Raw genomic sequence first — 16212 nt, forward strand, 5'->3', positions numbered from 1 at the left:
TAAGCAAGCTGCCCTGTCACCTCTGCCTGATTTCATTTTTGTTCTTACATTTGCTCAGGAAGTAAACCATGACACTCTTGATACCTGCTGTATTTACCCCTACAAGCCTAGGTGGCCATTGGATTAAACAAGGTAATTTTTTTCTTATATCTATGCATTTCACCAACATTGTAAACAACATACAAGGAGTGTGTTTAATTGATAAAAGGGGTTTTACTATTATTGTTCTTGTTTCTTAAGTAATCATTCTCAAAGGGAAGCACGAAAAACGTGTATGGTCAAGATGCCAGTAACATGTTTGAAAACCAGCATGCTGCTATTTGCTTTCCCTTGCATTCCTGGGCAGTACAAGGGAGGTCAGGTACGTTGCCCTCACCCCTTTTAACATGGGCATAAGTTCCTTCCCAGGGACAGGCACGCTGATCAAAGGGGGACCTCCTTGCAGCATGGAGGAGCATTTGCAACAGTCTCTAAAATAGATCTGGCAAAGAAGTATCTGCAGAATTACTCACTGTCAGGGAACTCCTTCTGAAAGAGGAAATGAAAATGCAGTTTCACAAGAAGCTCCTACATGGATTTAGGTAAGACATATGTCATTCATCACTTCACCTTGATGAGTTTAAGCTTTAGCTTCAACAGAAGATAACACAGTTGTTAAATACCCCTCAGATCTGTGCTATAGTGACACAGTTTGAAGCATATGATGATGAAACAGAACCCAAACTCAAGCACGAAGCTCTCAGTTCATCTCTCAAGTCCTTCCAAGGTTCTGCCTCTTCCTTGAGATGTCAGTAGATATGATGCAGGTCTGGTGCAGAGCGCAGTTCAATGTGCTGCTAGGAAGGGAGCCTGGGCTACGGCCACCAGTACTCTAGTGGTGGGCCACTGCTAGGCTGGGTCAAGGAGCACTTCCAGCTGTCCTGCAAAAGAACATCTGCAGTGGCATGGAAACAGAGCATCCTTCAGTGCAAGGCCTGCCCTGTGTTTCAGGTGGCTGTGGAGCAGCCCTCAAGCTACTCCAGTTCCAGGGATCGGGCTTGAGCCAACCAGTGCCTGGGTGCAGTAGCACTGAGATGGGGACAAGGCACTGAGCAGCTTAGAAAAGGTCACAGACTAAACAGGCCCAACACAGAGTATCCTGGCTTGTGCAAATGGAAATCAGCCTTGGGTTTGGCTTTAAAACCTAGGCGTAGGCACCTACGTCATCATCCAGCCTCCTTTCAAGGTGAACCCATACACTTGTGCAGCTGCAGCAAACAGACATTACACTGCTTCTTGAGACCTCTGCTTCTGGCAGTCCAAACAGGCTCACACTTCGTTACCTTTATATCTTTTTTCCTTTGAACAGGTTTGTTATTTCTCTGCAATATTTATCTTGAGACCCAGCTGTCAGCAGCACGCACCGCTAACATTTACACCTTTTCCTTTCTTGTTATCTGACAAGCAGAAACAGTGCAATAACTTCCTAGAACTATTCTTCCCGTGACAACAGCAGGGAAGTGGTGATCGGGATGATGTATGAGAAGTGCTTTCCTTTAGAGTAACTTGAAAATGCGCTTCCCCTTTCTTAAAACTGAAGCCTGCTTAAGTACCGAGCTAAGGATTACTTAATATTACCAGCTCTCACCCTGAGACAGCCTAGCATAAAAGCAATCACATCACTTCCCCAAAACTCAATATTCTTCCCCAAAATCAGGAACGCATCCTAATTCCCCAAACAGCCGTCAGCCCGACTAAGAGAACAAGGCATCTCCTATGTGTGACACACAACTCATAACTGCATTTTCCTTTTGTTGCTTTTGGGTGTTCATATGAGGTACTTGCAGCCCACAGAAGTGCAAAGCAGTGGCCATGGGCTGCAGGCCTGGAGAACGTCCCAGGCTGAAGCCAGCTGCTAAATGCAATGCGGTGTGCGAGCCCCCATCTGTTTCTGTAAACTATCCACCTTGTGTAATATTCCCTCTCCCCAGGGACATCTCAACCTCCTTCCTCTCTGCCTGGATTTAGCATAAGAATGATCCCAGTGGCTCTGATGAAACCACGAGGGAAACTTCCTTGTGAAATCACACCCAGCCTGAGGGATTTTGAGGCCTCAGGGCCAAGTTAGCTTCCTGTCCTCTACACCCTGAACCTGGCCTAAGGGCTACACAGCTCAGGTGCTCCCCTGACAAGAAAAGCAGAGAAAGAAACTATTGTCAGAGGTCAGAAGTTCTGAGGAAACACTGGTTCCTCCTTTCATTCTTCTTGGAAAGAAGAAGAGGTCTGTCATGCCTGGGAGCTCCCCAGCCTCTGCACTGCAGGGGCACCCAGCAAAATGTAGCACAGGGCAGCTGTGAGAGCTAGCATCCAGCAAGATGGATACATTTTGCATGCATGAAGTATTACGGCATCCAGTTCCTAATGCCTGGCCTAGGCTGAAAGCCCTCATTTCCCTCCTGCCCTCTCCTTGCTGGAGCCACCTAATTTTTGTGCCTCTCATTTTGGGGGAGGCTGGTATCCACTGGTGGAGAGAGCATTCCATATTAGCCTCCAATGTGCTCTTCCCACATAGAAGGCAAACGGTCTCCTGGTATGCATTAGGCAAAGCACAGCCAGCAGGCTTCTGCTGAGCACTGATGAGGCCACACCTGCATTGCTGGGTACAGCTCTAGGCTCCACAGAACAAGAGAGATATGGACATACTGGACAGACCCCAGCAAAGGGCCACGAAGATGATGAAGATATGGGACCACTGTATGACAAGTGGCTCAGAGAACTGGAACTGCTCAGCTTGGAACAGAGAATGCTCAGGGGAGATCTCATCAATGTCTGTACGTATCTGAAGGGTGGGTGCCAGGCTCTTCTCAGTGGGCACAGACTGAACAACAGGAAGCACTCCTGTGCTCTGCAGATAGATGACCAAGCACTGTCATGAGTTGTCCAGAGAAGTGATGAAGTTTCTTCCTTGGAGGTCTTCAAAAGCTGCCTAGATGTGGTCCTGAGCAACCTGCTGTTAGTGGGATTGGACTACATGTCCACCAGAGATCCCTTCTAACCTCAGCAGTTCTTTGATTCTGGAGGAAAAGTGCCCTTCTATGAGCCAGGGTGTGTTACTCCAGCAAGGTCCTTGTTTAGTCTCTGCAGTACAGACTTTACATGGTATCTCAGTAAATGATGAAAAGCTGGAACTCTTGATCTCCTGAGGCCTGCCTACATGGCACTGCAGACAATGTAGAAGAGGATAACCTGAAATGAAAAGAATGACACACAAGAGAGGAAGACAACTTTTACACATGGGAGTCAGGCAACACTTTATGAATTAGCTGAAGTCAAGCCTGCACCATAACGCAGATCTCCCACCTGACAAATTACCTTTCCTCCTGTTTACAAACCAAACTTAAATCATTAAATTTGTGGCACATGCTGAGGATTTCCATCGCTCACTCTCCTGTCCAGCATTTCCTACTAGGTCACATAGTTGTCTCATGGGGTATAGGTAGAAGAGTCTTATTTCTAAAACCTTTGTAAGCAACAGAAACAACTGTTACACTGCCCTCCCACTGTCCTGCAGCCCAATGGATGTACCAGCCATCACACTCTGATGAGACAGAGGAAATGCATCAGCACTTAATAATTTACTATTATTTTAACACAAATCATGTCAAGAGTCTCTTGAGCATTTGAGAAGCATTCCTGCTCACAAGGAGCACACAAGCCTGGTTTTAGGCCCAACACCGTTACAGAGGATACAAAGCAGTCTAGCAAGATGGTGACTTTTATCCTGAGCTCACCAGGCTGCTCAGTCCTTTCTGTTTTTGAGGCTGGGGTTAGAAGTTCACACAGCATAACATCATGAATGTCTCAGGCCACAGGAACCTCTGGTGGCACTGGGGATACATGGTGCCTTTACCAAACTGAAAGAGGCAGAGCACCTAACTTTTCACCTCTGAATGGATGCCAAAAGCCTCATTTGACTGTCAACATGCTAACAAAAGCTACAATTTCTTCCCCTCCTTCAAACTCTGCAGCAGAGTTTTTATCCCAGTCAAGAGAAAGATAAGTAGCACTCTTAAAAAATGCAAGATACATAAATAAAGTAGGAGAAAGAGTAGCAGAACCTGACCACCTGACCACAGGATAAAACTAGTTACAGGATGTTAAGCCCCATCTACAAGGTGAATTTAATTCAGCAAGGTCCCTGAATGATGCATCCCAGCAACGGCCTGCTTTGAGATGATGGTTTGGGTACATCAGCACTGTACCGTGGGAGCTGAGGAGGGTGGCTGCCCCAGCACAGAACCCATTCTATGCAGGGTACCTCACCACTTGATCCTGCAGCATCTCTGCTGGACACCATGTTACCCATCTATCATACGACATATTTCCCTATCTGTTCTTGCAGATCTCTTCAAGCATTTGCATTCCTCCCAGCTTACCTGCACTGGTAAGGAAGGCCTTTGTGAGTGCAATTAATCATGAGACCAGAGAGAGGACAAATGCCAAGCTCTTAAAAGGCCAAGTTTCCAAAGTGGCATTCTGGACAAATACAGGCCCTGTTTGTGGAAAAGGTAATCCTCAAAAAAACAGTATGTCCCAGCTCCGTGCCGTGTGGAAGTCAACCAAGCTATAGGAAAAGGTGAACTTCAATCTAGCAGTAACTGGTTAGAAGCCACAGTCAGCCCAGCCAGGCTCCAGAAAGTCAAGCAAAATCAAGAGGGCTCTTCTCCATGACAGTTTTCAAGATGCCTCTGCCACCAGCAGCACTCACAGCTACACAGGGCTGCACCAAACAGCAAAAGTTATTTTCATGTCAGTCTGAGCAGACTGATAGCTGTTTGTCCAAGCAGTCAGACAACCTTCAAAGGGCAGCTTGTGGCAGAAAAGGAGAAAACCTCATGTTATCTCTTTCAAGTTTAAGTGCAAAATGCACTTTTGTCTTGCCTGACTTTAGCATAGAGTAGCAGTAACATTTTGAAAACAAACCCTACCCCACCCGTATGGAAACAAAGAAAGAAGTCACCAACACTGAATACTGTAGTCTCCTTCTGAGGAAAAATGAAAAATAAAAAAAAAATAGCACATGAGGTGCAGTAACATCCTCTTGCACAGTGCACAGAGAAAAACAACAGCCCTGGTAGGGGCACAGTGATGATGCCGCCACCACCACTAAATGTCATTGGCAAGGGCACCACCTATTGTCGAGATCCCATTCATGTTCCTGTGTCCACCAGCAGACACCACCTTTCATCACAGCTTAATGATTCGGGTGACGTTTTCTCTTTGCCTCAAAAAATGCATTTCTTAATGGACTTCAATTGTTAGCTATAGTGTTCAATCATTTCCGTAAGTTAGGACAAGGTAAAATATGGCACTTCTCACATTTAAAAAGGAAGAAGGCTTTTCAGAATCCCCAGAGTGCAAAAAGGGAGAAAACACCCAGCTTTAAGCAGAGGAGCCCAGAGTTGGCCCAGCACACCAAGGAAATAAAAGCACAACCAAAGCAGGAGCTGTTGGATCAGCGCAGGCTGTTGCAGCAAGAAGTCAAGCTGTGTGTCCACATTGGGCACTGCAAAAAAACTCTGTCCTTCCTCCAGAGAGGGCAAGTCCAGGATCAACTCCCACTTTAAAACGCTGCAGCTTGAGGAACTATTCTCCAAGATGGATCTTGCTGCCAGGAAAAGGAGTCTGTAAGTAATGACCAAAACCCAATCAGACATTCACTGAGGCTGTGGTGCAGTGACTATGGCTCAGAATCAGCTGTTAGAGCTAAGCTAGCATCTACCAAGTTTTCATGTTTCCAAATCCAGCTTTTTGTTGTTCTCTTCAGTTTATTAGGGCTTTCTATGCAAATGCACAAAGCTGGCTTGTTCCAGCACTGTACCAAGGCTATAAGACAACAAAGTCATAGGACTGACTCTGCAGGAGTTAACTCAGTCGAAGTCAGTTTTCCCCACCTCAGGTAATAAAATATGCAGGACTCGAGCCAGCACTTTGCTTTCAGGTGTCTTCCCATTCTTCCAGAAGCATGATATAGCAATATCTGCACAAAAGGGCCCTGGGAAAAGCCAGGCTTATGAGCTCTGAACTCATGACTATACAGCTATTGTTTTCCTCAGGATTTGTCCAATGATTACCTGTGACCAAAGTGTTCTCATCAAATGAGGTCTATCCAGAACACCATCCTCCTAATAACGCATCTGCATAGCGCTCAGACCTGCCCTTCTCCTTTGACTTAGGCCACCGCCTTCGGCTCTCACAAAATAGTCCCATCTCTTCAAGGCAATAAATAAGTAATCCTAATACCACAACCCTTATTTTCAGTAATGTGAGCATTCAGCTCCCACTCACATCACTTAAAATCAGGCCACAAATCTGTTCCTTTCTGTGCCTGCAGATGGTTGCTTTCTCTCTCCACAGATGGCATCCTGAAGTTGGGACAAGTGGCTTCCACGCAGAACTCCAAGTCTATTATTTGACAAAATCTGATAAAAGCCAAAATGTGTTCTTCCAAGGAAAGACAGAAGGCTATGCTTGTGGTAAAAATCTTTTATTAAACTAGATTTTGTAAATTCGTTTTCACATTAGAAATTCTAAATGCAATTATAAAATTGTGTTTCAGTAAAAAAAACGACAGTTATAGTTAACAGCAAAATTACAACTTTATACAAATAAAAAAAATTTAATTTCAATTTAAAAATAGACATTGATTTCTTCCAATGTACTGGTCCTGAACACATTGACACCTGGTAGCTACCAGAACACTCGGTCTTTTCACATGCACATTCACATAGAGTCATGTAGTACACAGCATACTTCATGTAGGTGAAGTAGCATTCAAATAGCATTACCAGTTGGGTTTTCACTGTTTTGTTTGTGGTTTTTTTGTTTTTTTAATTAAAAATATTTTTATTTAAAAAAAAAAAACAACAACACCCTAATTTTGATACACAGGCATTGTGGTAACAAACATTCTTTTTTCAATGTTCGTACTCTGTCCTCTTCCTCGCTCTGTGAAGAGGGCAGTACTACTCTGTAAACGTGAAGTGCATTTGAAGACATGACCATGAGCAACATAAAGTCCATGTATGATTTATCACAGTACATTTATGATGATCTGCCATTGCTATCATCAATAAAAACTGTCCTCTTATTTACCAGACTTATTTTGTGGCAAGATGAAGTAACGATTTGGTTACTCTTCATCTGCTCATGTACTTGTTAGAATACACGTTCTGCTAAACATGTGAAGATCTTTCTGACACTCTACACACAACCAACCAGGTTAAAGTAGGGCATCTGCATTGCTTCGATGAAGACTCCCAAGTCACAATGGCTCCCAACAGCCACAAAAAATGCCAGTTACATTTTGCCTGAGGTGTTCCTCAGCAGGCCTATAAAAAACACTAAGTTTAAACAAGATTATACCACATGATTAAAAACAAAACCCAAGTTAATCCACGCATTATCAAGGTATTGTTTAAAAATTACTTCTGCCCCATTGCTTTCATGACCAATAGAAATGCATTTCCAAACACTTGCACCATTTTGGAGAACAACTAATCACCACTGCACTTAGGAACTTTTTATTCCTTCCTTTCTTCCTTCTTTTCTTTCTTTACTGTAGGGCTACACATCACTGCTACGGTTGATTGTTGAACTGAATTTTGCATGAACAATTTGAGAATCTTCCTATATTAAAAATTGAAGTAAACATTAAAGTGTTTCATAGAAGAAGAAACCAGAAGTCACATAAGGGGTGAGGAGCCTTGCAACCACATGCTGCTGAACAGATTAAGAAGTGGCACACAATACAGGCATTTGAAAAGTCACACGTTTCAGAGTGCTGGTGGCCATACAACAAAGTGCTACTTGGATTAAAAATATCAAATGCAGAATTTTCACAATATGCCTCATGACTCACACTGATGCAACTGCAAAAGACATCAAATGTAGTTTTCAAACAATTCTATTTTAAATAATTCATCTCACTATAAAATACTCACCCTATTATAAAAACAATTGAAGAATCACAAGAATTCCGGTGTGTTTTTCTGTATAGTTTGGCAGGAATTAAGAAACTTCATGCTTTCAATTAATAGAGCCCTACTTTCTCTCTCTGCACTGATTTTCTGCTCCACTCCATATCCCGCTCAGTAAAGCTTCTAAGCACACACTTAAACTCCTACAGGTGAAAACAGCTGAGCTCATCATCTTTTCTCTGAATTGGAAGGGCAATGCCTCAAGTCAAGCTGCTGAAGCTGACAGAGGTTTTGTCTACAATTTCAATAAAAGCAAGACAGCTTCTGCCCATTACAATATTAAACTGTAACTTTCATCCAAATTCAGCCCGCAATCAACAAATTATAATCAGGCAAACAACCAGCTTGTAGGAAGGTATGGTATCCAAAGTACCACAGCAAGCCCAGACCCAAAGACACAAGGGACAGAGAAAGAAGTATTCCAACTGCTCCAGCTCTGCACTTCTCCACTGACAGATGGGAGAAAAGCTCTTCTAGTAGGGCATGGAGCTGAGGTCTTGCCCTAAACATTTTTAGCCTTATTTGGTTAAACACAAAGAAAGAAAATAATGAGAGGGAGAGACACTGAAAATCTATGGGTGCAGCTTCCATAGACTGCTTTTGCACTTCTTTTCCTTTTTAATTTTAACCTCTTTCACACCCTTGATCTTGATTTATTTTTTTAAGTCTTACAGCAGCAGGTTCAAGAAAGGCTCAGAAAGTGGCACTTCAGGAGGACGCCGATACCTAAGGACACTTACCTCCAGGGTAAGTGTATCGACAACTAGGCTACGATGAACAGATGGACGAGGCAACAACTCCTGCTCATCTTCTGAACTGAAATCTAAGCTGCCTTTGTCCATGTCAGAAAGGTGTGAATACGCTGAGCGAATCAGGCCCCTTCCCAACACAACCAGAAGTGCAGGCATTTCTCTGGGTACAAGCTCACTTGCCTTACAACTTTGGCACCCAGCTGCTCAACACTGACATTTCCAAGTATAAACTGAGACTTTGCTGGGCAACTCTGCCAACCAAGCCAACCATCAGGGACCATGCTGCAAGGAAGTGCCATTCAGTGTCCATTCAGTATAAAAAGCAGCAGTAAGGAAAATTTGCCCAAAAACAGAAGGAACTTCCTTTGTGCAAAAGAATCCTATTTAGGCTCCATTTAGGCATCTCAGATGTCTACAGCCCCAGGGCCTGGAAGAACGTCAGTCTTTCATTCTGGGCAGTCACAGAGGATGGAGCACAGGCTTCACCCCACGGGTGCAGTAGCATAAACAACCCTGCTAGTGCTACTTAGGGAGCCCAAATGTTTTGTATTTCAAGCACTGCTTAACAGTGTAGTTCAACAAGGAGAGAAAGGGACATGAATCAATAAAGTACCCCCCAAAAATATAAAACTTATTACTTAAAACAATTATTCCAGTAAGAGTCTGTTTGATTAAATATTATTCAAGATATTCTTGCATTTAAAATCACCAAAAAAGATTACTGTATCTGTTAAAGCATGACAAACTCATTTTTTGATCTATCAAACACTGCATTCACTGTGTATCTATTACAGTAAATACAGCAGTAAATGCAGTAAATTTCATGTCTTTCCATTTGTCAGTGACACATTTGCAATGAAACCTATTTCTGTGCACAGCTTTTCTCACAGAAGTTTCTTGCTTACACTGCCCATGCACACAAATGGCAGAACTTGTACACACATATGGATTCATACAGAAACTCCCTGTGTGTGAAGTTCCTGGATAAGATTTACTGAGAAAGTATTTTAAAAATGAAAAACTCTCCTATTAATCCTTAACCTATGAATACTATTCCTAATACACAACTCCTATCTGTTCTTAAAAACAAAGCATTACATTAGGAAACAAAAAAAAAAATAAAAGCAAACAAAAAAAAAACAACCGGTTTAATGAATTCATGAATTCCTATGGCCTTCAGGAAGCAAAGGTGTACAATGTAATTCATTGTAGAAGGTGAAATGAAAAAGGGCTCTGATTGCTTACTGAAAATCCATGCCAAAGTACAGGTGTTTCTATTTATTGGGTCTTTCAGACTTCTTTTTTTTCTGTTGTTTTTTTTTTTGTTTCTTTTTTTGTGGCTCAGTTTGGTGTTTCTGTTTTTAAAACATAGACACATTCAGATGCAAAACCACTGTGAACGGAGTACCTTTCATATCTTCTTCAAGATGGGCAATTACTACTGTAATATTCACATTCAATTTGATGTTAAAAATACATTTAAACGTCTCAAAGATAAACATATTTTCCACAAGGATATTACCAAAGTTAATATGCACAGAATGAAGACATCACTATTAAATACCTGTAAAATGAAGCAGTACTCATTTCATGCCATTCACAAAGTCACACAAGGTGTACTCTTCATTCAATAGTTTTTGTGGGTTTGATTTTTTTTTTTTAATGAGCGCATTTCCCATTAGTTGTGTGTAAGTAGATGTTTTATTTTCTCCTTTAACAGACTGCTATATCTATAAAAATTACCTAACACACGGCTGGTCTTAACATCCAGTCCTTCCATTTGTTTCAAGAGTAATTAGGAATAGAATAAGAACAACAGAACTGGTTGAGTTGTCACAAAATGACCACTAAAAAAACACCTCTGACTCTTGAAGAAATCTGGAAGTACTTTAACATCCAATGGCAATGGGATTTGAAATAGCAATAGTTGCTGAGTTCCCACCTCTCCTCTGCCCTTCGGAAGGATTGAGCACAAAGCTCTGAATCACAAAATAGCTGTACAAGGTTCTACATTCCAAAATCACTGAAATTTAAATAGGTCAAGTGAGTTATGGACTGAGTAAGCTGAGAAGACTGGTGTATCTAAAAATTGTACCTCAACTGCCCTTGAACACATTACAAAATTCTCATCAGAATTCTTAATCTGCATTACTAAGACTTCAAATCCTGGATTATTTTTTTTTTGTAAATTAAAAAAAAAAAAATTATCCCACAAGAAAATGTTCTTAGAAACATATTGACAAGACCATGTGCTGCAAATTGAGACCCCTTCTAATAAATACCATCCTTTAAAACAGATTAGAAAATATTATTGCAGTTGTTCAAAAAGTTTTTAGCTGTAATCCAACATCTCATTTTTTATGTTCCTCTTCTCATTAACCCTTCAATTCAGCATGACTTTCAGGCAGCCTGGCTTTATTTCTGCAAACCTGTGAAATAAGAGAAGATGAAATTTCAACATGAAAGCGACATTCAGTGTCATATTTCTAAGCCACCACCAAACACACGGAAAGCATTAATGTTCTCAGTCAAGTAGGTGTGCATGCCAGAGTCAGATCACCAACACATCCTCTGGATGTGACAGTAAAGGTGGATTTTGTAGGGTCTGGAGAGGCAAAAAAACCAACCAACCAACCAACCAAACAAACAAAAAAAAAAAAAAAAAAAAAAAAAAAAAGAAAAGGTTGCCCAGTATTCTCGGTTACATTCATTCTGCCTCTCTTTTCAGATGTTTCTTTCAAAATACATTCTCTCCTGTATTCTGTAGAAAGTGAGAGGGAAATGGGAAGAAGTCTCTGCTCTGAATCCCACCTTCACAGTCACCTTCATTTATACTCCCATAAAGAAGAGGTAGCAAACACATTGATGCCAACACCAGATTTGCTAAATTGCTGTCCCATATAAGAAGTTGAGAGCTGAAGCATACATTGGAGACCAATAAAAAAGATTACTAACTCTTCACATTAAAATGCTGGTGACCTTAAATGGAAAGAGGCAATTAAGCTACGTTTAGATAACTTTAACTCAGTGTTTTCACTTATGTCAGATGAAAGGATCTCAGATTTAATTGGTATCCATTATATCACTTTTGAATCATAAAATTGTACAGGTCTTATGAAACAGCAGACGGGCATCAATCAATGTAGTAGCCTAGCAGTATGATAAAACAGACCAATTTTCATTCAGTTAAATGCAGGATAAGAAAAAAAACCAAGTCCCACCAACAAAAATGTAAACTCACCTGAAGTTGTGGCTTGTGAGGTATCTGATAGCTGCTGGTTTGATGCGAGCAACTCCTCCCTGACTATGGCTTCCTCTTCCAGTGATAACACAGAGATAAGGTTTACCACCAGACTGTTGGTACTCTGTAACAGCAGGCACAGTAACAGTTAAAATTTATTCTCTGCAGAGACCTGGCATCCAGCACAACCTTCTCACCTCCATTTTTCTGAAAACTTTCACCAGTGATTTAGAGCTTTTTTTTCCTCATGCTGGCCAATGCACCTTTCATATAAAAGTAATTTCCCTTCTTCTGAAAAAGATACTCAGAAAACAAAACAAACAAACAAAAAAATACAGCAAAACTTTTTAAGTCTAGACTGCTTGTAATGTGTAATGTGATCATCAGGAAATCCTTCAAAATTACACAGCAGCTCTATTGGTTTTATCATCTATTCTTTACTTGGGATTTATACCCTTTGGGAATATAATTAATTTAAAAAGAAGGGTGTTAGATACTTATTTTTTAAGTGACAATAACGTGAATAAAGAAATTACATGTTAATGGATAATGAAAATGGAAAACAAATCCACGCAGTTTTTTGACAATTATGTCACACTGTAATTTCTGCTACATTGCAGCACATGATTTCATAGGTCAGCACACGGCCCTTGTTAGGTGTTATTCATATCCTACAGATAACATCAGCCCAAATTGATAGAAAAGATTGCCCAAATTTGTAAAAGATTAAATAAAATATAAACAAAGTTGTATTGTCACAACCACCAAGATTTGTCAGTTAAAGATGATCACAGGATATTTTTCCTAAACTTTTCTCTCTCACTTTCTGTATTAGTTTGCAGTTCATTGTGTCAGCACTAAGTACTCTGTATTGATCCTTCTTCTACGTATGTAAGCAAACATGATTTTTTTTCAATAACGAGGTGAATGGAGTGAACAAGGAGCTCCTCCCACCATTCCTGAACTCCTGATGTCAGTGTAACTTCAGGAAATTAAACTGATAGATCGGACTGTAGCTTAAAGCAAACAAATGTTCTCCTAAAAGAAGACAACGTAATTTGATTAGCTCTGACTGAACATCTGACTCCCTGTTGAACACTTAGTTTTTTGTTTCCACTGTGTGCAGTAGCTATCACTAAAAAGTTTTGAGCACTGGTGACTTGCACAAGAAATAGTTCATACAAAAAACACTCCCAATGCACTTAAATTTATAGGATAAACTAATAATGCAGAAAATGGCTTTTTACAGCAAGAACACTCAGCAAGTACGTCTCTTCATTGGGAGACAAAACAAGCCCTCAAGCAAAACTGCACATGGCATTTATGGAAGCAGCATTATCTCAACATCCTGCTGACAGATTTTTACAACGCTTATCAAAAGATAGCTTAAACTACACACCTTCATGTGAAAGTTGAAGACAATATCATCATGGTGCTTAGAATTGCAGTGATTTTTTTTTTTAAGAGTTTAAAAAAAGCAATAAGGTTCCAAACAAAGCAATGCAAGTATGACACAAACATTTGCATTATCATCTCTGTTAAAAATGTCATAAGGGATAGATCAAATCTTCGACAGATCAAGTCTTCAATAAAAAGAAACAACAGAGGATAAAACAGAAGCAAACAAACAAGTACAAAAGCATTAGGATAAAAAAAGGATAGCACCACTGAGCAAAAATAACCATTACCTTGCCAAGGAAAACAACTTGCATGGGGAAATCCTGAAAATAAAACTACACAAAAGGCAGCTGCTTTCACGTGTTGCAGAATTACAACTGGACTCTCTGCTATTGCTGTATATAGTGGTTTCTTAGTAGAGACCATGGAGAATAATTTTTAGGAGACAAGAATTATTAGCTTTTGCCTACCGTTGCTTTTTTCCTGCAGCACTCTGGACAACTGATTCACAGCTTCATCCACATGGAGACCATGCAGATCCAACACATTCAGAGGCAGCAAGGAAGTATTTACTCTTTCAAAGATTCGTGCAGCAGCAGCATGGTTGGCTTCTTTCATCTTCTGCTCATGAAGGCGACCCTTTATTCAAACGTAATGGAATATTACAGTCTGAGACATGATTTAAGCTCTACACTGGTTGCTGAGTTCAAAATGACAGTCCTGACTGGGTGCTTTTAATCTCACAGTTTGAGGTATTGATGTTTATAAGCACAACACAATTCCTAGAAGAAGCTCAGTGAAATCTACCCACAAGGAGATTTCATGAAATTTGTTTGCAGGAAACTGCTCAAAGCTGGCAAAAAGAAGAAACCATAAACAAAAGCTTCATGAGAAAGGGAAAAAGCTAGAGAAGGCACAAGAACATAAAATCTTTACGTGAGCTAAAAAGTTACTCTTTGTGCCAACTGTCAGATTTATTACCCTAATAACTTCACTTTTTTAATCGCATTTTACTTTTTGAAAGTATTCAACAAAAACTTATGAAATAGTACCAAAGAAACTGCCTAATTGCCCAGGAAAACCCTGCTGAGTTATATAAAATACATTTTATATATTTTAGGTTAGTTCTTCTGAATGCATTTCTAAAAATCAGAATAACCAAGAAGTGCAAAAGCTTGACAAGTTGACTACTGTAATTCCTAATATTTTTGACATCTCTTATGACTAATGACATCAGTACAGCCTTAATTGGAATTAAGGGCAAGGAGGGTACAGAACTATTAGCATTACGCTGTGAACAAGTACCATCTGTTTCCCAAAAACACTGCAGTGATCACATCTGAGAGACTAAAGTTAACACATTATGTCTTTGACAGTATTTAAGCACAACCTGAAATGAAATGAAAGACTTAACTCCAGGTACTGGACTGACAAGGGCTCAAGAGAACTGAAGTGACAGTCTGTCTTACACTTTCTTAAAATGGATCAGCTGAAGTACATTAGTGTCAGACCAGAGATAACAGCCCTATAATTCTCACTTTCAGAGAACTACCAGAACAGGACAAGGCCACCAGGCGTAAGTATTTTTTCATGAATAAAGGTACTTTGGCTTGCCTTCTTATTACCTAAAAGAAAATACATTATAGACTTCCAGACTGTATTCATAATTATGTTTAAGAACAAAAACAAAGGGAAGACTTTAAATCACACAGAGTGCTCCAAAAGTTATACCTCCTATCTGTTCCCGTAGAAACTACAACAGATACAAAGAACACAACGATACTGTTTAATAGAAAAAATTCTCAGCTACAGAACACTACTCTTCAACATGGTCACCACCATTAGCTACACATTTTTGCCAGCTGTGAGCAAATGTCTGCATGCCGCACTTGCAAAAATCCGCATGGCTGTCCAGAATGTGGCTTGCCCTTCACACTGCCACTGCTGAAGAGCACCACCCACTGCTTCACTGTGTTCACATCCACTGTCTGGTCTCCATTAAAGCTCAGCAAGTGTTGACAAATGTCAATGAGTGCAATTTTTCCCACTTGGAAAAATTCAAAGACACCTTTGCTACACGTGCACCTCCATGTCCGAGGCCCTTTTGTCAGACTGCCTCTCTGCTGCCATCTGTTGCACAGCATCAAAATGTAACAGAATATTGGTGAGAAGGTTCAGCCTCTACTGCCACACCACCAACATCTATCAGCCTCTGATACTGTATGCCAACACAATAAAATAGGAGGCATTGCTTTTGGAGCAGTCCTAGTCATATATGCTGAGAATTGTGGTTGAATCAAGACTGGATTGCCTGTGCTCCACAGCCAGAGTTTACAAGACTGATCAGCAGAAGATCTACATTCTGGAAAACAGACGAATGGCAAAAAGCATGGCATACCACACCACATTATCCTGATAGAAAAACAGCTTGTACTCATACAGACATACAAAATCAGGACACAAAGACAGCTGACAGTAATCTTCCAAAGACCTATGAAGGACTAAATAAGCAGAATGCTGAGGCAAAAGATCACATGTTAATAATTGTTTGATTCCTAACAAATACAAGAGATGTGTGTAGAAACAGTTCCTCACCAGTTAAGAGAAGCTGCAAGGACACACAGAGGATTCAACAGCTAATGTTTATTGCACTCTACGTCATGCATTAGTGAACCTGGAAAGACCATTTTGACACAAATCTTGGTGCTTACGAGCATGCAGATGAGAGAGTGCACTCTGGGATGTTTAGCATACCTAAGCACTTGCATGTGATCTTTCATGAAGTTTCACACTGAATTTGGTT

At 40.6% G+C, this 16212-nt stretch overlaps 1 protein-coding gene across 5 annotated transcripts in view; it reads right to left on the bottom strand.

The window, feature by feature from the left end:
• Positions 1-6941: 6941 nt before the first annotated feature.
• N4BP2 (NEDD4 binding protein 2) overlaps positions 6942-16212 on the bottom strand; it is a 58351-nt gene continuing 49080 nt past the window's right edge. For all 5 annotated transcript variants that reach the window (XM_048941427.1, XM_048941428.1, XM_048941429.1 and 2 more), the window contains 3 exons: positions 13880-14048; positions 12012-12135; positions 6942-11199 (listed from right to left, as the gene is read on the bottom strand). In XM_048941427.1, the coding sequence (XP_048797384.1) occupies positions 11154-11199; positions 12012-12135; positions 13880-14048 (339 nt within the window). In that variant the 3' untranslated portion in view covers positions 6942-11153. The remainder of the gene's footprint in view (positions 11200-12011; positions 12136-13879; positions 14049-16212) is intronic.

This window comes from Lagopus muta, chromosome 4 (assembly GCF_023343835.1).
Source record: "Lagopus muta isolate bLagMut1 chromosome 4, bLagMut1 primary, whole genome shotgun sequence".
Taxonomy (NCBI): Eukaryota; Metazoa; Chordata; class Aves; order Galliformes; family Phasianidae; genus Lagopus; species Lagopus muta.